General features: G+C 42.0%; 2 protein-coding genes across 2 annotated transcripts in view; one reads left to right on the top strand and one right to left on the bottom strand.

The window, feature by feature from the left end:
- The window catches only part of pear1 (platelet endothelial aggregation receptor 1), a 30,483-nt gene extending 7,285 nt beyond the window's left edge, over nucleotides 1–23,198 (top strand). Inside the window, exons 2-23 of the mRNA XM_030781764.1 lie at nucleotides 8,278–8,388; nucleotides 8,734–8,835; nucleotides 9,232–9,332; nucleotides 9,822–9,914; nucleotides 12,326–12,572; nucleotides 13,004–13,112; nucleotides 13,413–13,549; nucleotides 14,200–14,412; nucleotides 14,967–15,141; nucleotides 15,455–15,575; nucleotides 15,688–15,851; nucleotides 16,581–16,683; nucleotides 17,126–17,272; nucleotides 17,773–17,904; nucleotides 18,306–18,434; nucleotides 18,789–18,914; nucleotides 19,457–19,666; nucleotides 20,243–20,352; nucleotides 20,658–20,784; nucleotides 21,515–21,577; nucleotides 22,055–22,252; nucleotides 22,844–23,198. Coding sequence (XP_030637624.1) covers nucleotides 8,282–8,388; nucleotides 8,734–8,835; nucleotides 9,232–9,332; nucleotides 9,822–9,914; nucleotides 12,326–12,572; nucleotides 13,004–13,112; nucleotides 13,413–13,549; nucleotides 14,200–14,412; nucleotides 14,967–15,141; nucleotides 15,455–15,575; nucleotides 15,688–15,851; nucleotides 16,581–16,683; nucleotides 17,126–17,272; nucleotides 17,773–17,904; nucleotides 18,306–18,434; nucleotides 18,789–18,914; nucleotides 19,457–19,666; nucleotides 20,243–20,352; nucleotides 20,658–20,784; nucleotides 21,515–21,577; nucleotides 22,055–22,252; nucleotides 22,844–22,986 — 3,057 coding nt within the window. The 5' untranslated portion in view covers nucleotides 8,278–8,281 and the 3' untranslated portion in view covers nucleotides 22,987–23,198. The remainder of the gene's footprint in view (nucleotides 1–8,277; nucleotides 8,389–8,733; nucleotides 8,836–9,231; nucleotides 9,333–9,821; nucleotides 9,915–12,325; nucleotides 12,573–13,003; nucleotides 13,113–13,412; nucleotides 13,550–14,199; nucleotides 14,413–14,966; nucleotides 15,142–15,454; nucleotides 15,576–15,687; nucleotides 15,852–16,580; nucleotides 16,684–17,125; nucleotides 17,273–17,772; nucleotides 17,905–18,305; nucleotides 18,435–18,788; nucleotides 18,915–19,456; nucleotides 19,667–20,242; nucleotides 20,353–20,657; nucleotides 20,785–21,514; nucleotides 21,578–22,054; nucleotides 22,253–22,843) is intronic.
- A 2,532-nt stretch (nucleotides 23,199–25,730) lies between these two features.
- lmna (lamin A) overlaps nucleotides 25,731–26,736 on the bottom strand; it is a 21,257-nt gene continuing 20,251 nt past the window's right edge. The window contains exons 12-13 of the mRNA XM_030781461.1: nucleotides 26,382–26,585; nucleotides 25,731–25,833 (exon numbers count right to left, since the gene is read on the bottom strand). Coding sequence (XP_030637321.1) covers nucleotides 25,798–25,833; nucleotides 26,382–26,585 — 240 coding nt within the window. The 3' untranslated portion in view covers nucleotides 25,731–25,797. The remainder of the gene's footprint in view (nucleotides 25,834–26,381; nucleotides 26,586–26,736) is intronic.

Below are 26,736 nucleotides of genomic sequence, written 5' to 3'. Positions count from 1 at the left end.
AACGTGTGTGCTAACACTTGAAAAAGAAAGAGAATTAGCCTAAGCTTGGCTACCATACAGGCATAAACTCCTGATGTTATAACCCTGTGATATTTGCTGCCTGACTCACATGGCAGATAATAGTATCTGTCAGTTCCCTTGTTTATTTAAACATTTTATCTCATTCTTTTATGTCATTGTGTAGTGAGTCATACACTGGGGACACTGACAGTACAGTACCAAGATGGAAATGCTTACTGCTCATGCGTCCTGTTTTTGGTTTGAGAAAGTTTGATAACTTCATTAATGTACTGACTTTGACTGTGGGTTGACTGGCCACAGGAAAAGCTGTTATGTAGAGTCATTTCCACAAAGATTAGCATCTGTGTGATTCATGCCAAAGCTACGACGAAAGTTCCGCTGCTCATTTTGATGGAATTCATCAAAAGTGCCGTGAATTCGCGATGAAATATCAAAAAGACAGGAGACCTCAGGAAACTATATTGATATTCACATTTTCAAAAAAACAACAACAAAAAAAAAAACTTCTTTTTATTTAGCTTAGTGTTTAGATTTTAGTTTAGTTTTTTTTTTTTTTTTTTTTTTTAAGTGGACCCACTCAGATTTTTCTTTCTGTTGTAATCAGTAATAATGCCCCCTTAATAATATGGTTATTACATCGTTATTACTGTTTATTTATTTATTTGACTATTCAATAACTCTAGTCTTTGTGATTTCTACCTCTCCGCTAAATGTAACCGTGTTTATGTTTTCTGGTATTTGGTTTGGGAAAGGTTTCAGTCGCACCCACGTGTCTCCACATGTTTTTTGTCCACATAAATTACTCCGTATGTAATTATGGTTATGTATGGTCATGTCTCCACAAAGAGCCGAAACCTCAGCCATACCCCCCTCTTAGCTGCCTTCTGCGCTGCCTGCATGTGGGACGGCACTTCAACGCTTTTGCGTTATAGTGTCTCACTTCTTGTTTCGCGTGCGTCTCTGTGTTAGTGTGTTAGTGTGCGTATACGTTTAATGTGTACGTTTCTAGAGCAGAAGTGAAATGTGGGGTTTTTTGTCTTTTTTTTTTGGAGTGGCTGCCACACCTCCTCCGCTGAGTGAAGCTGCAGTCACTACGTCTGTGGCCATGGTCCCAAGAGAAGAGGAGAATACGGGGCCGGAGCAGCCGCTGTTTCAAAGAACAGCACAGAAGCCTTTCCTTAAGAGTTAGACACCAGTTAAGAGCCTGGGGTTATTAAATGACAAAAACAATAAGCCCCACACTAAACATCGCACATCTGGAAAACTGTACTATATACAGCCGCACATAATTTATCCTAAAGTTATTTTTAGAGCTGAGTTATATTTATTTGTTATCTCACCACTTGGGCTGTTATCTTAAGGTCACGCATATTATAAGCACATATTTCACGCCTGACTGAACAACCATTGATAAGAAAAAAAGGGCAGTGTGTGTCTCTCTGGTCCCCACACTACATTCCAGTGCCATGTCACTGTGGCCCGTGCTCTCTGAGCCTAAGACATAAGCGTTGTCATGGAAACCTTATCGCTAAAGCCTTTGCTTTGTGCTTTTACACAGAATAGTTTTAGATACCGGAGTCATACCAAGACCACCAGAAATCTAGAGAGGGAGAGCGAGAGAGAGAGAGAGAGAGAGAGAGGGAGAGAGAGAGATCTCCAGAACATTCTATGTAATGTCTGTTGATAGGGCGTTTAATAGGAAGAGGAGGATGGGTGTGGCTGGTATGTCAGATTCCTGAAGCAGAAGTCCGTTTTTTTTTTTTTTGGTTTGTTTTGTTTTGCTTTTTTTTTTATTTCCATTTCATCCTTTTGATGTTCGGGGGGGTCGTGCTGACCGTGTTTTCAGTGGCTTGTGTCACAGCGTACAGAGAGGATGACTCCTGTTCTTGGTGAGAGAAAAGCTGAGGTGTAGCGACGGGTTGAGATCACAGAGGAAGAGAATCACATATCCTGTTATTTTGTTTGCAGACTACAGTTCAGGGCCATGGTATTGCGTGTGTGTATGTTTTTGCTAGTGTGTGTGTGTGTGTGTGTGTGTGTGTGTGTGTGCGCGCGTATATGTGAGACAGAGAGAGAGGCGCAGTCAAACATTAGGGCGAGATGAAGTGATGTTTATGTGTTTTTCCATTGCACTAACTCTCCTTTAATAAAGCCTGGGAGCCCAGAGCGCTGGTCCTCTAAACTCCAGCAGGACTTGGCAGCCCTCTGTGTTCCTGTCACTTCAGGCTTTGCACTGAGAGTGTGAGGTCAAGAGTCCTATTCAACAGCCTGGAGAAGTATTAGATTCACTCACTGAGCAGACAGTTTAGCGGTCAGAAACTTCTAGCGTTTTAACAGGCTTTTTTTTTTTTTAATGAAGGTTCAAAAAAACTAAAAAGAAAAAGGATGCAATCTTCACTTTAATGCGGACGGTTCGCTCACGTCTTTTCGTCTCAAACAGACAGCAGTGCAGGTACTAAACAGTTAAGGTAATAAACTTGTCTTGCCGGTAAATCACTCCGCTGATAATAGTGCGGTATGAAGCATGTGGGGGTCACAGGTCAAACTCTGAGGTATTCCCATAACTGCTGCAGGAGATAGCCGGGTTCATCGCTCACTCAGCAGAACTCTGAGTTCCCAGAATCCAACACCCAAAAACAAGGATCTCTAACCCTCCTTCCCTAACTCTCTTTTGTCACGCCAGTCACCAGGGATGCGTCAAAAAAGCCCAGTAAACTGCCAAGGCGAGTTTCCATTGCTGTGGTTCTGTTTGGTGGTGATTATTTAAGTGGTTTCTCTACCACCCTGGCTTCGTATACTTGACGCCTCTCCACAAACGCTCCCAAATGTGCTGTTGTTTGCGGGATAATGACTTTTTTTTTTTTTTTACAGTAAAGGTAAACCGCGTAAACAATATCATAACCAGGTATTTGAACAATTGTGAAACAATCCCGAGCTCCGAGAGTAACGGTGAGTATTTTAAATGGCATATGTAGAGTTATTAAAATGAAAGGTTGCCACGCTGATACACCGCAATGGGTTTTTTGAAACGACCTACGATGGAAAACAGGGTGTGGCGTGTGTTCCAGTGAATCATGAGATCAACCCCAATGTTGTTGTTGATGGGGGGATTCAGGGGCTAGGATTGGGGACAGCATATGGCATTGAACTAAACCTGAGACGCTGCCAGATGAGCTGTGGTCACGGAATTGAATAGGCGTTATGTGCCAGTGCTGAAAACCCAAGCCCAGATGTGAAGGATTATGGGGTTTTCTTCCAGTTTACTGTAACTGGGTTTACTGGAGTTCTGGTACGACGGGCCAGGGCTGCGGCTATGGTCTGAGTGTGTTTGGGGGTGGGAGGATGAGGAGGGTTTTGATCTTCATCATTTGAGATCCCTCGGGACAAAGCGTAAACTCTGTCCCCGGAGTTTTTCTTTCTTTCATTTTTCGGTAAACTTTCGAAAGATTCCATACAGGCGCAACCCGCCAAAAAAAGTCGGGCTAAACATTGCTATCAAAACATGATGTCATTTTGAAGAGTGTAGTATTTACGCTTTAATACAAACTTATTTTTCAGCAGATTTACACTTCATTAACCTCCTAAATACGCATCTTCTCCTTTGTAAAGCCAAAGTTGTTTTAGCGGCGCTGGAAGACTGATGAGGCGGAATGCTGCAGGAATGATCTCACCAGATTCATTAGGATGTTAGCATTTTAATAATGGTCTAATTAGCTCCAACAACCTGTAGCGCTTTTACGAGAGGAATGTGAATGAGAGGAAATGAATGATGGGCATAGCCATTTGCACTCTGCAGAGGATTCCGTAGTTCATTTAAAAAGGTTCTTTATTTGAGTTTTATGTGAGTTTTGCTGTTGGCCCAAAAAAGTCGGCTGCAGTTTTTTGAATAGCTGGAGTGTTGCTGACTGATGTGCATGTGTGTCCTGTTATACAGATTAGTACTGTAAAATCAGACTGCTGCATCCTGAATCGAACTCCAAATCAAACAACACTGCAATATTCCAATGTCATCGGACATAAATTCTGGTATTGTAATAAATTTGCTTTCTTTTTAGGCATATATTTATTCGGTCTTGAATTCATAATAAGGGAAATGAAAAAGTGCGTATGAAACAGTCCAATAATCAGCAGAGGGGGAAAAAAATCATTTATAATGTAAAGCTCGGGGGGGGGGGGGAACCCCACTTTTTGAAAGAGTAAATACCTTTTAATATCTCTGGTGCAATATTAAGGTTCAAGACTCAGCATGTTTGGCACAACGTGAATCTGAACAGCTGAGGTTGATGTAACTTATTTTTCTGTCTTACTCAGCTTAGTGCTAACTTAAATTAGCATAACTAACGCTAATTTAGCTCAGTTAATTACGTACTCGCAGCTAAATAACCAAAAAGAGTTGGCAATGTTTTCTAGCATTATCTACCACCGCGTAAAACACGATGTTGAACTTGTGCTAGTGTTATTTATTTATTTATTTATTTATTTTACCATTGGCTTATTTTGGCATCCTGTATGAGGGTAGAGCAGAGAACTTTCCTATATCCTGACAGCAATGGTGAAATCTCTTCTGAACTTGTCACCTTCTCTCTCTCTCTCTTTCTCTGTCTCTCTCTCCCTCCCCTTCCGCCCCTCCCCTCCTCCCTCTGCCCCCCCCCCCCCCCCCCCCCCCCCCCCCCCCCCCCCCCCCCCCCCCCCCCGTCACCAGCCCACAACGTCCTCGTTTTTCTCCTCCCCTTATTTTCATTCCCTCCATATGTCCTCGTTCCAAAAAGTGACTAACATTTTCTGCCGCAATTAAGATTTTAACCCCCAAGTGGGCTAAATGCAGGCTACACTATGTATAGAACTTCAGTATCCAGTGACAATAAGGAAAACTCTTTAAAAAGAAGATTGCTATTCTGCGGTTAATGTACTCCAACTGGTAAAAGAACCACAATACAACAGACAGATACACACGTGTGCTTTGTATCGAGGTTTATTTTTTGTGCCGTCAGTTTTCACAGAGATGTTCTTTGCCTTGGACTGAGCACAAGTAAATAATTTATTCAAACTGTCCTATGAAAAAACAAGAAAGAAAGAAAGAAAGAAAGAAAGGAAGGAAGGGGGAGAAAAAAAACAATGTTTTCAGAATCATCAGTGCATGTTGTTTCAGGTTTCAGTAATCAAAAGTTGTTTCCTCCTCAAGTTTGCACTAAAACAGAACTCTGCCAAATGCTGGGCAACCATTTATATCACTGTGCTGCCTGTACAGACATAAACAAAAAAAGGTGTTAGTCATAAATGAATGTTAAAAGTCAATAAAGGAGGCTATTTAACGTGCTGTGAACAAACATACCTGTGATTAGAGTGGTAATTAGCCTAATACATGTGTCTGTCAGGGTCTATGCGGTGGAGCAATCCCGGCAGTTGCGTGGTGAAGGTCTTTTCATCCGTGTCTGGTCTGTAGTGAGGGTCTTCTGATGGTTCTGGATGGGGCATTGTGGGGCCATTTAAATGATGGAGTGCTCTTGGTTTGGATGATCTTAACCCGCCCGGGCCTCTGCTCTGTTTGACGGAGCTTGACGTTTGTGAGCTCCAGTGAATAAGTGAACGTGCTCGATTTTTAGCTAAAAATATCCTCAACGTATGGGACTCATTTTGTATGTAGGGGCCAGTTCTTAGGGCCTGAAAAGCAAGCAAAATGTTGATGAAAGAGTTGGCAGCCCAGGGTTTTTGTGACTGTGTTTGTGTATTCATGTGTGTGCATGTGTGTGCATGTGTGTGTGTGTGTGTGTGTGTGTATGCGTGTGTGTGTACTGTTATGCATATTTAATTGCGCCACATGAAAGGCTGAGAGGGTTGGATGAAGGTCTGCTTTGCTCATTAATCCCGAGTCAAAACAGGTTTGTGTTTCTCTGTGAGAGCATTAAAATATGCCAGATACCTTCTGCGTGCTTACTCATGGACTGTAATCTGATCCTCTTGTTGTTTTTGTTTGTTCAGAGCTAGCGTTTAAATATATCTGCACAGTATCTGTCTGATATGATACTGAAAAGAGCAAGAGTATGTATAGGAGATGCTTTAATATACCATTTTGTTGCGTTGATATTTATACAAAGTGTATTGTTGAGTTAGGAGTGTTGTGAATTTTAGTTTGAATAATGTTGAAGCAGAGCCTAAGTTTGAAGTGTGCCAGACTGAACAGATTAAAACCTTAAATGAGCTAATGGAAGTTCGTCACACTGCCTGGCCCCACATCCATTAAACACGTACGCCTTTTCTCAGCAAACAAGAATCTATTTGTGGTTTGGACAATTTTTTCTAATGAAGTGTAGTTAAAGAGAGAGAGAGAGAGAGAGAGAGAGAGAGTGAAGGTGCAAGAGAGAGAATGCGAGAGAGAGAGAGAGAACATAATTAGAATATTTACTCCAGTCAGATGAAGTGGCTGGTAGACCCTATAGCTTGACTTAATGAAAACCGTACGTCTGTTCCTATAAAGCTCTGTTTTTGTGGTGTTTCTCTTTTTCTTCCTTATATTTTGGGTCTTTAACCCTGAGCCAGGATCTGAAAAAGTCCTCAGAGGAAATTTTGTTTTGAGAGAAATGCCACAGAGTTTTAGAGGAGCAATAATAGAATTGACCTGCCCCAGTGTCAGAAACCGGCGTGCTTTCGGGGCTTTCACAGTACACACAACTCCAACGGAAGAGTAAAATTTAAAGTGCTGCGTGTTCTTCGTGATGTTACGGGATTATTTGCCAGATAGGAATCTCGTGTCCTACGTTTAGAGCCAGTTGCCATAACCTTGCCGTGGCCTTTTTGTCTCTAAAATTTCCATTTTGTCTTGCTGACAAAACAAGAAGTTGATGTGGTTTTATCCAAGGTTAAGTAGAACTATGTGGAAAATGACTTCACAATCGTTCTGCCATTAACTGAAAACACAGTGATGTAGTACTTGTATTTTGACTTGTGCTAAACGCAGCTGCTAAGGGAATGGAGTAAAAAGTGACTGTAACGTGGTGTTGCTTTTTACTGAGCCTTTGTGGTTTTTTTCCCACGGCTGAGGAAGACTCCCCGAGTGGCCGGAGTGGCCGTGTCCTGAATACGTCCATGGGAGCTCTGGAGACGGCTGCTCTCAGAGAAACAGTTCATGAGAGTCTCTCTCTGTCCCCTTCCTTACCATCCCCCAGGGCCACAACTAACTCTGGAACCAGACCAGATGTCTGTCCGTGTTTGTGTGTGTGTGTGTGTGTGTGTGTGTGCGTGTGTGCATGCGTGTGTGTGTGTGTGTGTGTGTGTGTTGTGTGAAAAGGAGATGGAAGTACATACTTTGTGTCACATTGATTGATTGTAAACTGAGAACTAAAGACACTTTTGTCAACTAGCCTGTTCTCTCGAATTTTTTTTTTTTTTTTTTTTTTTTTTTTAACTTCCACCAAATACTACAAAATACTCACTACTGACTAAATGACTCTTAACTGCTCTGCAAATAGACATGTTAATATGTTAAACATTATCGTTTTGCAATAAAATTTGATCTGTGTTCTATAGTTTTGGCCATTGATTGAGTTAAGTACCAATTACCTAGTTCAGTCACTTTCTGCAGTGCCCTTTAAAATAGCCCATTAAAATGCAACGTTAATATCATACAGATGCTTGATTCTTCAGTTTGATCTCCATGGAACAAAGGTTTTTTCATGTGTTCCTATAAATTTATCTATAATGTCGCATGAGGTTTTTTTTTCCCTCCACATTTTTCTTTGATCCAAAAACAGCGTGTCTTGAAGTGCCACGTTAAAATGAATTGAGAGCGGTTTCAATAACCAATAAATATGCCTTGCCATTTTTCTTTATTCTTTGGTTTGAAGCATCTATTTATTTTGCCATCAAAATTATTAATGACCCTCTCGAGAAGAAACCAAAGAACTTAACGGCACATCAGCAAAACAGGACAGGAAGGCTTACATTATCCTAAAGGAGTGAGGGTTTTGAAAACCTCCTCTCATTGTTGCAAGATTTTAAATTTGTGCAGGAGTAATTAACACGCTTCGTTGATTGACTGTGATCTACATGATGATCCAGTTCTTAGTCGTGTTATTGGTTTTTATTCATTGAAATAGTTTCAACATGTGCAAAAGATGTTATTAAATCTGGCCACTAATCTGTAATAATTCACGAGAAGCAAAATGTGGGCCATTGTGTTAAGCTGTCTGCCTGCACCCCTGGTGTGAGATGTGGTTCCACCTTAACAGGCAATGTGTGACTCTTTTTCCCTTCTGGCAGGACCATGAAGTCGGTGCAGAGCTGTGTGGTCCTGTTTTTCTTGGGCTTTTTGTTTGATACGGTGTTGTCTTTGGATCCCAGGGACCCTAATGTCTGCAGCGTATGGGAGAGGTAAGCCCAAGGGTCTTTGAAATTTTTTTTTTTTTTTAAAAGTTTAATCTATGTGGCGTTCGGAACGGAGCGCACGCTTTGTGAGTCATATGTTTGGGTGTCTGAATTTGGTTTTAGTTTTGTTTTGCATCATAGTGCACAATGTGTTTATACTTTGTCTCCTTAAAATTGGATTAAACAGGCAATTAAACAAGACTGTTCACTTAAACAAATCATTTACACTTGTGTTGTTATCCATAATATATTTTATCTACTTCAAAAACCCCATTGAACTCAGCAGAAGAGCGGTGACACACATATGTGCTTGTTTTACTGACTCTGTGCATGTTTCATCCCTACATGTAGCTTTCCAACACTTGTTAAGGAATCTTACGAGTACCCGTTTGATCAAGTGTATGAAGAATCTTGCACAGAACCCTGGAGTACACATAAATGCATCCGTCACAGGTGAGAGACTTCGTCAAACACAAGGCTTATAACGTCTGACATACGAAATAAAACATGTTCTCACTCACCAATTATCCCACCCCTGAGGTGAGTTTTCATACAAACCGAATCCAAAACCATCGAGAACATTTAGTTTCAAAGTGAGCCACTTGGTAGGTTAATGTAAGTGCAGAAATTCTAGTTTATTTGATATATATTTTGACATATCATACAAAAAAAAAATCAAATCAAAATGACACTTCGCAACATGAGTGGTTCAAAATTGGTTTTCCTCAGAATGTGGATAGAACTACTGAGAAAACCAAAACCGTCTGTTGGATGAAAATGTCTCCCGCAGGGTCATCGGGTAAGATTATGGATTGGTGTTTTTTTGGGGTTTTTTTTGCCCTTTTCTAGAATTACGTACAAAACAGCGTTCAGACAGGCGGTGAAAACCGACCATCGCAGGAGATACAAGTGCTGCCCGGGATTCTATGAGAGCAGAAATAAATGTGTCCGTGAGTATGAACAGATCACGTATGATCTGTTTCTTTTTTTTTTCTTTTTTATAACAGCTGATTTAGGCTGTGCGCTTGAACCGTTCTGTGTAGTTCTTAGTTTGGAAATTCAAAACGACAAATGCGTTTTGCAGAAAATCAGATTGTTTATTTTAATGACAGCATGTGTCATCTGATATTTGACTTGCCTGTTTAACATTTTCATTGCTCTGTGTATGTGTGTGTGTGTGTGTGTGTGTGTGTGTGTGTGTGTGCGTGTGTGTGCGTGGGCATGTGTGTGGTGTGTGTGTATGTGTGTGTGTGTATGTGTATGTGTGTGTGTGGTGTGTGTGTGTGGTGTGTGTGTGTGTCTGTATGTGTGTGTGTGTGTGTGTGTGTGTGTGCGTGTGTGTGCGTGGGCGTGTGTGTGGTGTGTGTGTATGTGTGTGTGTGTGTGTGTGTGTGGTGTGTGTGTCTGTATGTGTGTGTGTGTGTGTGTGTCCCCTTTAGCACGCTGCACTAAAGAGTGTGTCCACGGGCGCTGCGTGGCCCCAGACCGCTGCCAGTGTGAAGCTGGCTGGCGAGGAGAAGACTGTTCCAGCTGTGAGTTCTCTTTTGCACTACCTCATACACACACACACACACACACACACACATGCACGCAAACCTTTCACCAAAGGGTGATCAGGACCCATTACCCAACATGCAGTCATGATATTTTGATTGGACCACAAAATTTTGCTGTTTTCCATGCTCCTGCACAGATGCCAGCTGCAATAAAACAGTTCCTTTTGGTGTCCCATAGTGCGGCAGGCTGTATAAACACTTTGTCTCTGTGTCCAGTTAGCTCTGGGTTAGTCCTTATTACACATTTACTAACTTTATTCCACTCTGAAGTGATCTCGAATAGTGCTTAGCTGTCTCTTCGAAATTATACAGACCTCACAAATTAGCATATTGCTCTAATTCCTAAGTTGTTTGACCTTTACGCTGGCTCCGTGACCTTGTTTTTTAGACTTATAATACCTGCTCTTGCTTTCTTTATTGAGGCAGACATGAATGATGGTAGTGTTGAGAACTGAAGTGGAAACTCTTGTGAGTTGCTCGGAGCTGAAGGGACAGACTGCACCGTGCTAAAGTTCCACATTAAAACACATTGGCAGAGTGAGACCTGAGTCTCTCTAGATGCCTGTGAGCTGAGACATTTCTGTGAAAACAAAGAAGGCGCAGGGTTTACAGTAATGCCACTCACACCGAGGGACGAGGAGAAGGGGAGAAAGCGACGCAAAGTTTCTCTCTCTCTCTCTCTGTGTGTGTGTGTGTGTGTGTGTGCATACAGGCACATGTAAGGCCTTCATCATGCAACCCTGATAACACCCTTGGGATGTGCAAAGAATGTTCCCACATAACAAATCACATTCCATGTCTAATACTAATCTGGCATACAAAAAAACTCCTCGGTGTCTTGGCATTTATCTCATGAGAGAGAAAGAGAAAGAGAGAGAGAGTGAGAGAGAGAGATCTAGAGAGAAAGAGAGGGTTGTGTCTTTTCAAAGACACACATACACACACACACACACACACAGACAGGATCAGATTAACACAGCACGGCAACAGAGGGGACAGAGAGAAGGGCAGGAGGTGACCAGCGAGGTCCTCCATGTTAACACAATCGCTCTTCTCACACGTCAGGGCTGTTTACTATTCTGTCTGTTCCCTTAAAAGAAGCTATCGGTCTCTGGCGCTGCTCTGGGAACACGCTGACTTTTGGGTCAGCTGAAGATGGAACGGGACCGAGCCAGATGTTGAGATCCACACTTTCCGAAACGTCTCCGCACGAACGCACAGCCGCTCGCGGGGTCGAACACGGGTTTATTTAATTATGCGCGGCACGTGTGTCGGTGCTAAGCTTTGATAGCCAGACTCGGCGGTTCTAAAACTCTGTCCCGGAGGGCGACTGCATAAACATCTTCGCACTCCAGCGGAGCTGTCCATAACTCACCGTGTCGTACAAAAGAAAGCATGCTAGCATATTTGTCCACCTTATCCATATCTGAACACGTGCTTTATTGTGAACATATGGGTATTTGGGGGGGGGTATTAATTCAGAGAATCAAAGTGTTGTAAAGCTGTAAAGTATAAGCATTAGCTTAGAGATCATTTGATTTATCTTCTCGCTCAGTTTCTTTGTAGTCAGCAGTTGGTTCATATCACCTTGACAGAGCACGTGCGTGTTTGATTGAGCAGGACAGCATGGGTTATGGTGTCCCTATGTGCTCATTTTGGAGAGTTTATGGTCCAGCTAAGAGTTGTGTGTGTGTGTGTGTGTGTGTGTGTGTGTGTGTGTGCGCAAGAGAGAGAGACAGAGACAGAGAGAGAAACCCCTTGTCTCATGGCATTAAGGATTTGTCTGTCCGTCAAATTGTTGTCAGCTTGACATTTTGGATTACTGAAACCCAAACCCTGTGTGAAGTTTTCCTGCCCCTCTGGCCCAGCCCATTCCTAAATCCTACTGTAAAATCTTCCGTTTTGACCTCATCCATCTTGTTAGCTCCATGCAAATCTTCTTGTCAGTGGAGGACCTTGTGTGTAAGGAGATATTTTGCAGTTAAAGGGGCTTAAGGAGATCTCCTCAGCGTCTGGTTATTTGTGATTACTCAGTGCTGTTTCCTCAGGAGAACAGACTGTGTCCCTCTCTGTCCTGTCTCAGGCCTTCTTCTGTATTCCAGCCTTTCCCTCCTCAACAACCTTATACGTGATCATCTCCTTACCATATCTCAGACTTGTCTCTCCTTTGGGATCAGTAATCTGTCCATCCATCCATCCATCCATCTATCCACCTATCCATCCATCCATCCATCCATCCATCCATCCATCCACCCTCCATTCATTCACTCATCTGTCCATCCAACAGTCCCTTCATCCATCCATCCATCCATCCATCCGTCCATTCCTCACAGCAGTATTACTGGGAGCAGTGTGTGTAACCTGGTCTCTCTGCCCCTTTTCCGCAGCCTGTGACGTGAAGCACTGGGGCCTGGGCTGCAGGAAACTGTGTGAGTGTGAAAACGGAGGCCAGTGTGATGTGAAGACGGGCTCTTGCCAGTGTCCTCCGGGCTTTAGAGGGCGTAACTGCAAGGAGCCCTGCCTCAATGGGACCTTCGGGAAGGGCTGCAGCCAGCACTGCAAATGCGGGACAGGAGGAACCTGCAACAAAGCGTCAGGAGAGTGTGTGTGCAGAGAGGGATTCACTGGCACACTGTGAGTGCCATGTTGGCTTCAGAGAAAAACACATTGTCATCTGATCTGCGGCAGTGTTTCTTCAGCTCAAACCTCATACCTGCCTTGCATTTTTTTTTTTTGTTTCAACATTTTCACAGCAAATTAGATTAAGACTGAAGCTGTTAATTTAATTCCACTTGGACTCATAGTTATACTCTTAGTGTTTGTTTAACAAAGTCTTAAGTCTTAACTGAACACCAGTGAATTTGCTTTGTTCAGAAGCGCATTTGAAGGATCAGATTATTAAACCTCTTAATAATCTGAAGGATCAGATTATTAAACAGTGGATTATAAGCGTCTGTTGTGCTAACATAGATCTAAAACAAAAAAGACGCAGGACATTAGGAGCACTGAAGTCAGACCTAATAAATAAATAAATTTTATATTTTGATTTTTTTTTTTATCCTAAGCTGTCAGATCTCATGTCCGAGGCCTGGGCGCTGCATGCCACGATGCCCGTGTCAGAATGGAGGCATCTGCCAGGGCAATGGAGTGTGTGAGTGCCCGCCTGGGTGGACGGTAAAGAACTTTTAGAAAAGAACATTGTTTACACATACATTTTTCGCTGCACTTTTGGGTGGAATATATTTTACCAAAAAAAAACAACAACATGGAGGAAGCAGTAGTTACTTGCCTTTCACCGAGTACGAGTTTTTCCAACCCTGAGGATTTATAAAGATACTTTTTCATCTGTCATTCTTTAAGTGGAATTTTTTTTTTTCAGTTCAGTGCATCCACATTTTCACTGCTCTCTCTCTCCCTCTCTGTCTCTCTCTCTCTCTGTCTCTCTCTCTCTCTCTCTCTCTCTCTCTGTCTCAGGGAGCAGTCTGTACAGAGCGTTGTGTGGAAGGCCGCTATGGTGTGAACTGTAAGGAGGAATGTTTATGCCATAATGGAGGTCGCTGTGACCCTGAGACTGGAAAGTGTTTTTGTGCTGCGGGCTTTACTGGGGAAAGGTCAGAGAGGTCTCCTCTTAAACTCTGCTAAATCCTTGTATAATTTCTATTTATTTTCCTGCAATTTCTAAACCTTGTGTCATAGAGCACTGGTAGGCAGGCTATAGTGCTGCATTTTGAGATCCACTTTATCCAACGAAAATATTTTCATTGGCCAGCAGAGACTGAGTATAGCGCTCAAGTTCCATTCGTTATGACTGCATATCTGGCACAGAGTGCGCGGTGAATCTGGTCAAAATCCAAACTGTGTGTTTGTGTTTGTGCGTGTGCGTGTGCGTGTGCATGTGCATGCGTTTGTTTCTGTGTGTTTATGTGTGTATGTTTATGTATGCTTGTGTGTGTGGGTGTGTGCTTTTATGTCTGTTTGTGTGTGTGTATGTGTGTGTGCGGTGTGTGTGTGTGTGCGCGTGTGGTGTGTGTGTGTGTGCGGTGTGTGTATATATGCGGTATGTGTATGTGCGTGGGTGTGTGCGTGCGTGTGCGTGTGTGTGTCTGCGTGTGTGTGTGTGTGTGTGCGCGTGCGGTGTGTGTGTGTGCGGTGTGTGTACGTGTGCGGTATGTGTATGTGCGTGGGCGTGTGCGTGCGTGTGTGTGTGTGTGTGTGTGTGTGTGTGTGTGTGTGTGTACGTGTGCATGTGTGTTGTATACAGGTGTCACGAGGAGTGTGCAGTGGGCAGTTACGGTCAAGACTGCAAGGGCGTGTGTGACTGCACAAACGGGGCGCGGTGCTATAACATTAACGGGGCCTGTCTGTGTGAGCCGGGCTTCAAGGGTCCGCAGTGCAGCAAGAGGATGTGTCCCGAGGGAACATTTGGAATACACTGCGAACAGCGCTGCCTCTGCAACACTGCACACACTCTCAGGTGTGTTTCTCAAACTAGGGTTTAGTGCACCCTGCACAGTTAGCCCAGTGTATTTTGGAACAATTTAAAGTACGAATCAATCAAACCTCATGGCTTCACAGCCAAACACTCAGTGTCGGTGTCTCCAGGTGAAGTATGGTGTTTAATGTACTCTGCACAGTTAGGTCCCTGTATTATGGAACAATTTAAGGTACAGATCAATCAAACCTTATTGTTTCACAGCCAAACACTCTATGTCAATGTCACCTACTGAAGCAGAATTCGTTTTTTCTTCAGTGATTCCTAGGGAATGATGGAATGAGCTGTCTTTGTCTGTTAATCTGGCTTAACTGATCGTCTGCTTTTACCAAATCTTAATTAATTGAAACAGTGATGTAAGTGTTTAGATGTTCTGACTGGTGTTGAGAAACACTGATTAATCTGTAAACCCATGCCAGAGACACCTGGGCTGAATAAGGTTTTTTATGTCAAGTGCTTGGTTTTGTCTAGTTGTTCAGTGTTTCGTGAAGAAACTGTACTGATAGACCTGTTTTTATTGGCTGTGGGGGGCCTAGCTGTCACCCTCAGAAAGGCGAGTGTACATGTCAACCGGGCTGGACTGGTCTCTACTGCAATGAGACCTGCGCTCATGGTTACCATGGCCACGGTTGCCTGGAGCCCTGCTTGTGTGTGAACGGAGGGGTGTGCGACCCAGTGACTGGCAAGTGCCAGTGTGCTCCGGGCTACACGGTAAGCGCTCACCCACCCATCGAAGACCAAACATCTTTAAAGTCTGTTCACCTCACACTGCTAAATCGCTTTTTGTGTTATCTTTCACAGATTAATACACAGCTAGGCAACACAGTTATTTAAAATGTATATGTCTCCCCAATACTTATCTCCAAGTTCTTCACATTTTAAAATGTAGAACTTTCCACGTCATGGGCTTGCTTTTGGCTCCTCATTCACTTCGGGGTTTTTTTTAATTAGCCTCCGTTTCTGCCTGTGTGTGTGTGTGTGTGTGTGTGTGTGTGTGTGTGTGTGTGTGTGTTTTTTTTTTTAGGGCACCCATTGTGAGAAGTTCTGTGAGCAAGGGAATTATGGGAAAGAGTGTTCGTCCCATTGCGCCTGTTCAAACCACGTGGCCTGCTCACCCATTGACGGGACCTGTTACTGCAAAGAGGGTATTAATACGTCTTCTGGAGCAAATATTACTCCCTTTTATTTACTCAGTAATTCTTCCTTTTTCCTCTAGACACTTCCTCTTGACTCCACCCTCCCCTTTGTTTCTCTAAGGCTGGACCGGTCCGGATTGTTCCGTCCCCTGCGCCGGCGGGACGTGGGGCCCGGGCTGCAACGCCACGTGCCGCTGCCTCAACGGGGCGTCATGTAACCCGGCCGACGGCTCGTGCACGTGCGCGGCGGGCTGGAGGGGAGCTCTCTGCGACCAGCCGTGTCCGGTCAGTGTTACAGAATGAAGCAAAGACAGCGGAAGGCTAGATGAAGTCATGTTATCGTTTTTGGGGGGGTTTTTTGACCGTCTCGGTAATAGCTGACGCTAAGACGTCGGCCGCTCTTGGCGTGACGCTCAGTGAAACTTAAACAGGAATTAAGCCCAATGATTAAAATCGGTTTATTCAGATTCAGACATGAGTGAAGGCGTCCCTTTCTGCTGAGTTTAGCGTAGTGCGGTTCCTATGAAGGTTTTTGTGGCGAATCGTAGTTTATAAGCTCGCCTTCCAATTAAACCGAATTTCTATTTAAAGAAAATAAAAACCATTTAAAGAAACTTAAAACACACCATTTCGCTTTACACCTCGTCACATAATATTCTGCTCATAAAGTTGCTGTAATTTGTTTTGTTTTGGTTTTTATTTTACTATTTTTTTTTTTTTTTTAAATCAAAAATGCTGATTAAAGAAAGCAAAAGTGAACAGCCCTGCTAAAAAAAAAAATGCAGTGGAATGTTTTTAGATTCACTGGATACAATCATTAAGCAGAAGCAGCTGTCATCGTCCGTCAGGCTGGCTTGGCCATCATTCAGACTTAGTAGAGAGTAGTTATTATCTCAGAGTCTTGCGATGGTTAAACTTACTTAAAATTGTTGCTGAATAGGCGCCTGGGTGTAGATTTTGTGGGGGGTTTTTTTTGTGCTCAGCTCTTTTTTTCCTGTGTCTGTTGTGTAACAGGTCGGGAGGTTCGGAGTGGCCTGCGCGCAGAAGTGCGACTGTCTCCACGACGAAGGTTGCCACGCGGTTACGGGAAAATGCTTGTGTCTCCCGGGCTGGACGGGTACGGAGTAAACGCTCGGAAGTCGAAGAGCCGACCGGGCTTTGGCTCGTTGGTCTTCTCCTCATTCTCGGCTGTCTAATTCCCTTTGTCTTTGCCATGTTCGTTACAAATGGCACAAGGTTTTAGGATCAAAGCATGTATTCAGTGTGCTTTTCTGTGCTGTGAATCAAACTCGACAGGCAGTTGGGACGGGACCAGTCGTTCAGACCCATTAAATGGTAGCTTGAACTGTCTGTCCCAAACGCTCCAAATTTGTACTCAATGAGGATTTTGAGTTATTAGTGTGGAATTGCACAGATTTATGTTTATTTGTTTTTAAATTTAATACGTACTTCAAAAATGTGATAGGATCTTCTCTCCTCCGGAATTTTTGTTGGATGTTTAAGTATTGTTTGAATGGCTGTCACATTTGCCTTGTTCTTTGTGTCATGTCTTTGTGTAGGACCTCGCTGTACCCAGCAGTGTACTGAAGGCTTTTGGGGTCACCAGTGTAACCAAAGCTGCTCTTGCCTCAATGGCGCCACCTGTCTGCCACACAGTGGTACCTGCCAGTGTAAGCCTGGCTATTGGGGAACCAGGTGTGAGCATGGTGAGTTTCTGTGCTTCTTAAAAACACGCAGACAGTGCCAGACTCACAGAGATGGAGTGCAGCGGTTATACCTGTCCAAATGAGATGGAGTATAACGTTATTCAGCATTGCAGTACAGAACGGGCACTGAAAGCTCTAATTCTGAACTGTTTTACTGTTTTTCTCCCCACTGTCACCCCTGTCTCTCTCTCTCTCTCTCTCCCTCTCCCTCTCTCTCTCTCTCTGTCCCTCTGTCTCTCTCTCTCTCTCTCCCTCTCTCATTCTCTGTCTCTTTCTCTCTCTCTCCCTCTGTCTTTCTCTCTCTGTCTCACCCTCTCTCCCTCTGTATCTTTCTCTCTTTCCTTTCTTTTTGTAGATACATTTTAGTGTTGCCATAAGAGAATCACATTTTGAGTTTAAAAAAGATGGAGTCATTTGGTATTGTTGTACTGGACTGTATTATTGACTTTGACTCACTGTGCTCTTCTCTGTCTCTCTCTCTCTCTCTCTCTCTGCCCCAGTGTGCAGTGCTGGTATGTATGGGGAGAAGTGCAGTAGGCCATGTCCTCTGTGTGTACATGCCTCCTCCTGTCACCCAATCACAGGGCAGTGTCTCTGTCTCCCCGGTTACACTGGAGCCCTCTGTGAACAAGGTCTGGATCTTTCTCATGCATAACAGTCACATCTCACCTCAGATTAGTTATCCTGGAGCACTGACTTCAGTAGTTCATTTGTTTGAAAAGAATGGGACATATTCGCAGGAACAGTCAGGGGAATCATGTATTTGTTTTGTAAAAAACAAAGATAGTAATGAAATAGTAATGACTCTTTAATGTTATGTGTATTGACAGTAATTATGATTTCTTCAGAAAACGTAACTGAAGTTGGATTGAGTTTGAACTGTGCTTGAACTGTATTTGTTGAACTGTCGTTAAATTGAATTTGTTGTACCGTATTTGTTGACGCTGAATTGCATTTATTGAATTGTATTTGTGGGCGTTGAATTGTATTTGCTGAACCGTGTTTGTTGAAGTTGAGTTGTATTTGTTCGCAGCCTGTCCGGTGGGTTACTATGGGAAGCAGTGTAGCAACATCTGCAGATGTTCAAACAATTCAACGTGTCACCACCAGGATGGGTCCTGTCACTGCCCGGCAGGCTGGACCGGCCCAGACTGCTCCTTACGTGAGTCATCCATACTTAATCCTCATTTATAACGAGCCAATATAATCGCATGTTTCATAGGCTGTCTACATACAGATATAAACATTTAATATATGCAAATTAGCTTTGAAAAGTTGACTCTACCATTACTGACACTGAAAGAAAATGTATTTGTATTTAATATAATCTGTAGACTTATTAAATGTGCCCAAGTATGTTTTTCTGGAGAGTCTTTTAAACAGACCTGTTGAATGAGCATCGTAAATAAAAGCCAGGAGTCGTGGTCTAGTCATGTGTAATATGATATGGCATAATGTGTTTGTGTGTGTGTGTGTGTGTGTGTGTGTGTGTGTGTGTGTGTGTGTGTGTTTGCAGAGTGCCAGGCAGGAACGTTTGGCATCAACTGTGCCCAGACCTGTTCCTGTCCGCCCAACCAGTCATGTGACCCACACACAGGAGAGTGCGTGTGTGAACCTGGGCCAGGGGTGGACTGCCAACAGGGTACTGACTTTTTAAAACTGCCTTTCTGAGAGGAATTTTTTTTTTTAATCAATACGTAGCTCACAAAATTTAGGAACAACCAAAAAAAAAACCCAGCAAACAAACAAACAAAAAAACACCCCGCAGGATTCGGAGATTCTTAAATGGTGCCAAGATTCAAAATGTCCTTAAAGAGTCAACGAAAACGACTACTTTGCTCTTTCATGTCTCCAGTATCACCGTATCAGTCTGCTCTCATCAACCGTGTTATGCCCATATTTGTGTAAAATTACTTCACCATTTGTGTTCTACTCTGTAGCCTACTGTCTGACTGTGTGTGTGTGTTTGTGTGTGTGTGTATGCGCTTGTGTTTGTGTGTGTTTGTGCGTGTGTGTGTGTGTGCATGTGTGTGTGTGTTTGTGTGTGTGTGTGTGTGTGTGTGCGCATGTGTGTGTGTGTGTGTGTGTGTTTGTGTGTGAATGTGTGTTTGTGTGTGTGTGTGTGTGTGTGTGTGTGTGTGTGTGTGTTTGTGTGTGTGTGTGTGTGTTTTGGACGGCCTCCAGAGCGTGTGGTGAGTGTAATGTTGCCTGCCTCTCCGGTGGAGAAAGATTCGTGGGGAGCGATCGTGGGGATTGTCATCTTGGTTCTGCTGGTGGTTTTGTTACTGGCCGTGCTGTTGCTGTACAGACGGCGACAGAAAGACAAACAGAACAACACCCCCACCGTGTCCTTTTCATCCACCCGAACCGTCAACTCGGAGTATGCCGTGCCCGGTACGTCGGCTGCACCCTCCAAAAAAAAAACTAGAACTGTAAAGAAAATGCAATGTCAACATAAATTTATAAACCAACCTAATTCACGTTTTTTTGTTTGTTTTTTTCTGAGTAAACACCGCTCAAACACTGACTTTGCCAGACCCCAAAAATGGCTTTTACTCAAACAAACAGAAAAAAAGTTAGTTTGTCCTATAATTTTACTTTGTCTGGTATTGGAGACAGAATACTGTGTAAACATGCTTATCTCTGCATGCGTTTAGACTTTTTTTTTTTTTCACGGGCGCCGAATCCTTAAAGAGAATTATAGAAGAAATATTTATATATACATAGACACACCTCTGTACTGAGCTGCTATCCCAGCCCTAAATTGGGTTTTAATTTGGAGCTTCCAACATGTGTTTATATACTCTACACATGACAATTCTCACTTACAGTGTCTACGTGAAATCGCTAACACTTTAATCCACAGTAGACCAGTCATTATTACACACAAGCGAACGAGCTGCTTTTTACATTAACACTTGTGACTTACTGTTTCTCATTAATGGTTAAATATCTGTTTCTGTCTCATAGACATTCCCCACAGTTACCATCACTATTACTCCAATCCCAGTTACCACACGCTCACCCAGAACAGACCCCCCCTGCCCCACGTCCCCAACAACCAGGACCGCTCCTTCAAGGTACATGCCAACACACGGCACACAGCGTCTTCCCTGAGTGTCATGTTCTCCCATATCTGTTTTTTTCACAGTCATCTTTTCTTTTTCATTGCCCCAATGTTTTCTCAGCACCTTTGGCTAATTCACTTTGAACTGAAGATGAGGTTACACGAAAAATAGAATCGAAATAGAAAGAACAGAAACAGAAATGAGGTTTGATGTTTAGTTTAGGAAGAGTTTGCGGACGTATTTAGTTGTGGATTTGAAACACTCAGAAGGATGATACGATCTCGCTCCTGGGTAAAATTCTCATGTTGTTTCCACAGAACAACAATAAGAAACTTTTCAGTAGCGTGAAGAATATGGAAAGAGAGAGGAGGGGTCTTTTTGGCGTGGAGAGTAACGCCACTCTCCCCGCTGACTGGAAACACCAAGAGCCCCCTAAAGACCCAGGTCTGTCTCCTTTTTTTACTGCCTGTCTAATTATGGTTACCAACCTTCATACTGCAACCATTTAACCATCCAGACCTGCCCATGTACTGCCAACTGATCACAGTCACATGACTACTCCATGTCTAACCACATCCCACTGCCTCTTCACCTGCTCTGGTCTCAAAGACGTGAAGTTTGAAGTTAACTGTAGTTTTTGGGGTTTTTTTTAAAACTTTGACCCTACTGGAGTTTTATAAGAGCTTGATCTGTATTTGGAAACAGTCATTGGGCTCAATTAAGAAACCTACATAGATTTCATAACAAAATACATACATATGTATGTATGTATGATCAGCTTACAACCCTGGTGTACACATTATATACATCTATATCTATATCACGATTATCAACAAATTGCACAGAATTATTCATTTATATCTATATCTGCATCTGTTCATCTGTATGTGTGTATGTCTATGTGTGTGTATATATATATATATATATATATATATAGAGAGAGAGAGAGAGAGAGAGAGAGAGAGAAATATACTTCTGTGTAATTTGTCGATAATCAGGGCTATATTTTACAGTGACATTGTCACGTAGAATATCGAGATTTGTAATCACAGACGGTGCTGGTTTGGATTTCAGCTTGTTCCCAGTTTATGAGATGTGTACTGAGCTCTGTCAGCTGTTTTGTGGTCTGTTCTGACATGCAGTGTGAAGTCTAAGCATTTCTGTCCGTTGACAGGAGCTTTTGGAATTGACCGTAGTTACAGTTATAGTGCCAGTTTGGGAAAATACTACAGTAAAGGTAAATACTGCACAGCCGTCTTTCTCGACTCTCCCAACCTGTCCTTTATTTGCCCTGTGTTTGATACTGAGGAAGTATAATTCAGATCAGATTTGCACTACCTTTCACATCCACTCGAAAAAAAAAAATATGAGTTAGATGATTCAGTGTGTAGTTTCTTGGCTCTGCTGTTTTCAAATCTCTTTCCACATCTCAACTGCTTTTCTTCTCTCTCTTGCCAGGATAACAGAATTATGTAATTCCGAACAGAACAGGAACAATTTGCTCATCGTGCATACCCCGAAAAACCATTTCTCTTAATCTCAGCTGCTTCTCTGAGTCCATCTTAACATGACTAACATCTAAAAAAAAAAAAAAAGAAAGAAAGAAAAAAAAAAAAACACCCGCTGGAATTTCAACCGGCTATTGACCAAAATCCCAGCATGCATTTCAAATTCCCTAAAACTCTGCTTTGGGGTTTTGTTTTGTTTTTTGCAGATTTGAAGGAGTCCTGTGCGGCAGTGAGCAGCAGTTCTCTGAACAGTGAGAACCCCTACGCAACCATTAAAGACCTGCCTGGACTGCTCCCCTCCCCCCCAGAGAGCAGCTACATGGAGATGAAATCGGCCGTGTCCAGGGAGAGGTCTTACACCGAAATCAGCCCTCCCGCGCTGAGCTCTACGGCCTCAAACAGAGGTAACACACACACACACACACACACACACACAGCTTCCCACAGATGACCCCTGGAGGACAGCCTGCTGGACTGAGGTTTATTGTCTACGAAATACGGAAAAAATCTGGTCAATAAATATGGAAAAAGATGAGTTTTTGGGTCCGTGTCGAATTCAATGATTACAAGTATTGACCCAGATCTGTTTTTGAGATGAAGACTAGAAGGTGAAGAGAATGCATCCATTCTTCTCAGCAGAAAGAGTGTGGGTTGTGTGTTTTGGATATGATCACAGGTCAAATGAGTCCAGAGACAGTGGAAGACAAATAATAGCCCAGACTGGATGAGGTAAAAAGAGAAGAGAAGAACATTCAAGAGACAGTCGGAGCTCACAAAGACAGGCTTGTCCTTAAGCAGGCATAAGAAAACACTCTTAAATACCTTTTTTTTATAATTAGCAGACAAAATTACAGTGGTTATGGAGATTATCACAGTGATTACTAAGACAGATTGTATGTTTGAACTGTGCTGATTAAATTTTTTTTTTTTTTTTGGCCATTTTTTCTTCACAAGCTAGACCATAAATTTCACCTTTCCCTTTCTTCTTTCTTCAGAACACTGTTCCCTTGGAAACGTTCCAGAACAGGAATCTCAGAACCATTACGACCTGCCAGTCAACAGCCACATCCCTGGGCATTATGACCTCCCGCCAGTACGCAGACCACCATCCCCGTCACCACGGCAACTGCCCCGCTAACATCTGCCCTCAACGGACCAGCGCGAGGCATTCTGGAATGTACCTTCAGTGTTCTGAGAGACTCCACAGGACTTGCACCAGCACAATACTGCCACCTAGATGACTGCCTTTACATTGTGTGATTTCACAGTACAGCAAAGACTCAAAACTAATGGAGAAAGTGCTACCTGATTAGCCCTTTTTCTGGGGCATTCTGTTTCAGTTTCATTAAAGAAAAAACAAAACAAAACAAAAAAAAACAAAGTTTACTTGTAATAAATGTTTCTTTTTTAAAATGTTTTGCATCATATTGCTGGGGAAAATGTGTGTCTTTTTTGGGGAAATGTTGGCATTTTCTTTCTTGCAGTTACAGCCGTTTCAGATGTGACGTTTTTTAAGGCAAAGCATGGAATATATTTTGTCAGGCTTCTGCTTTCGGTCCCCGTCATTACTGAATGTTACAGCTTTGAACTGTAAATATTGTAAATAAAATATCTGAGCGTTCTATAACCTGTTGTAGACATTTTTGTCTGTGAGCACAAAAGCATGTGCTAATTACTGTAAAAGTAACTGCTCAAGTTTTACAAAACACACACACACACACAAATTAAGAAAAGAAAAATAAGTAATATTTGAGAGTAGTTTTGATGCCAAAGAGAAGTCAGACAAAAACATATAGCTGCATTTTGTTTTTAATAGAGAATAACGTAGGTCAGGTTTTCAAGTTTTACATCTGATATAAAATTCTTGATTGAATATAGAAACTTTTTTTTCTTTTCACACAGACATAACAAAGCTGCTTCAGCAACACAGTGCCAGGTGAATTTCAATTCAAATCCATTATCTTATACCCCATGTAAATTGTTATCCCAAACAGCAAAACAAAAACTAACAAACAAACAAAAAAAATACAGTCGTCTGAATAATCAACACATTCAACTGAATTATATACTAGTTATTCTCTTTGCATATTACTGTAGGTCAATAACTGACTTTACAAAAAACTTTTAAAAAATGTCCCCAGATTTCCTCTCCAATGCACTACTCACTAAAATAGAAAATCAACAGCTCTTAAGCACTGGAGAAGATCAAGTATCAACCACAATATATTCAACCAAAATGGGAAAAAAAAAAAAACTTTTTTCTTTGAGGACTGAAAAATGTGTTTCTTTTTTGTTTGTTAGTTAGTTTGTTTGTTGGTCTGTTTAAAGTAAGATAATGTGTTCATAACCCATACGTTAACCCAAAAGAGCCCTATACTAACTTCAAGCTTTTTTCATGCATTAATACAAGAGGGCATAGCCTTAGCTATTTTTTTTCTCTCAAAACTATAGCTGCTGCAGAGAGGAAGGGGTGAGAAGAGCGTTAACCAATCAGCAACCTGGACAGAGCAGCTTTGACCAAAACTTACAAAACACTTTTTACCATAGGCCTACAACAGAAATAAAGACACAGTAGGGCCTGTTGCATAGACGTTTGAAAGGATCGTATGTGACAGTCACTTGGTAAGGAAATGACACTTCATTTTCATGTAATTTTCATCTGCTTTCCCAAACAAAAAAAAAACAAACACCCAAATGGTTAGTTAATACAAAAAAAAAATGTAACATAAACACTTAAATAAAAATTAGTTAAAAAAAAAATCAATCCAGTTCTACAATTATGAGATAATTTCCAATGATCATATGCTTTTTTGCTTTTTGTCAAAAAATACAAAAAACTCAAACGTTTCTTTCTCTTCAAAGATGAGTCTTCCTTACAATCTCATAAAGTTATTATATTTTTAAAACTGTCTTATGTTCTGTTACATTTGATATCTTATGGACTTCAAACCAAAACTGTACATAGCCCACATCACTTAGATACCTTTCCCAAAACTGGCTTCCATACATGGATCATTCACCCGCAACAGGAGTTCTCCAGTTCACAAACACAGCTCACAAAACTGTATCCACTGCTGCTTTCAACACACCACCTTTTTTTTGGTCACAGACTTCAAATCTGAACCCAATCCACACTTCAGGGCAAACATATACATCTCAAGGTAAATGAAAATTAAAGTTACAAACTAACCCCTTCATAGTGTCTGTATTACACGTTTTGGATTCTGAAATCAGTTATTGTATGTCATTTTTTTTTTTTTTTTTGCAAATGAACTGGATGTAACCTTCTTAAAGAAGTATAAAAAGAAATTTGTAAACAGTCAAAGAGGCACTTCCAGAAGATGGCTTTCTACAGTTACAGTACGTCACAAAAATAACTCTGGTACCTCAGTCGAGGAGCAGCGCACAACGTCTCCTGACTCGTTTGTTGGTTTACAATCGTCAAGTCAATAGCTGGACAACCGCGTTAGTCTAGTATGAGTAAAACAGATTGACGGCTGGGTTTCCAAGCTGTGCGTGTTGAATGGTGACAGCAAAGCCATTGGGGATGAACGTCCAGGACGGGGATCTGCTCTTTGGTGACCGTTAAGTATTCTGCTTACCCCTCGTTTGATAACAGCATTACACAAGCAGCGACCTAGCTGGCATGCAAGAACCTAATACTGTATATATACAAAACCTCATATAGCATCTCATACAAGCCATCTCAAAGCCCGCTGCTACACGAAAAACAAAAAAAAAAAGACCAAAAAAAGAAGCTAATCTACCCTGCAGATTATAAAGTACAAAATAAGGTTTTTTTGTTTTGCTTTTGTTTTGTTTTTTTCTTCTGAAAATATGAAAAAATAAAAAAAAATATCCCTAATGCTATGTTATAAAATGTAGGTGTTTCCCAGTCAGTCATAACGGGACTTATTAGGCTGGGAGAACAAAATTCCTGCATCCACGTTTACATGATTGAGCAGTTCTCCGGTTTAGGCCCAGTCTGTGAAAGGAAAAACAGAAAGAAAGAAATGGATGATGTTTGAAGCTCATCCTTTAAAAAAAAGTCACGTTCAAAAGCTATAAAGTATTGGATATACAAGAAAGTTGATGTTAGTACCTTAGACAACAAAAATAATGTACTTTGGCCAGAGAGAGAATATATATATACAAATACATGGGACTCTATGAGAAAGCCAAGGTTTGGTCGTGTCATAAAAACAAAAAACAAAACAACCCTCAAAAATTGAGTTAAGCAAACGTGAAAATAAATTTTGCCTAATTACCATATGATGGTATTCATATTTTATTTAAGCAGTATTCCATAGTTACAACTGTAATGTAAAGAAATCTGAACATAACATGGAACCTGCTTAATGAAGATATGCTGACTTAAATGAAATACATTAAAATTCTCAATATTCTACAAATTAAAAAGACAATTAATTCATTCATTTTCACTTATTGACGTAAAATAAATCAAATCTTTCAATTATTAGCATCACGTAAAATAAATCTCGATTTAAAAAGAATCGCGAGAGAGGCACTGACCTGCCGAGGCCTGTCGCTGCCCATCAGAAAATGGGAGGGGCTTACGAAGCCCTCGGGGAGTCCGCCCCCGCTGCTGTGGAAGGAGCGGGAGGCGCTGGAGACAGTGCTGCTGCCGCCCCGCTCAGACGGCTGACCGCACGAGCCGCAAATTACCGTACGACTGCGCAAATTATACTCGCTGTCGCCGCAAGTACTATGAGCGGCCTGCAGAGGGAGACAGAGAGACGGAAACACAGACGGGCATTGAGAAACACGAAACTGAACACTTGACGCCGTATGTTCTTGGAATAAAAACACAAATGAATGAATGAAAAGAGCAAAATGAACAGGACTTAGAAGAGAATCAGGGGGGAAA

The sequence above is a fragment of the Chanos chanos genome, chromosome 8 (assembly GCF_902362185.1).
Source record: "Chanos chanos chromosome 8, fChaCha1.1, whole genome shotgun sequence".
NCBI classification, from domain to species: Eukaryota; Metazoa; Chordata; class Actinopteri; order Gonorynchiformes; family Chanidae; genus Chanos; species Chanos chanos.
This window is presented reverse-complemented; position numbering and strand designations above follow the sequence as displayed.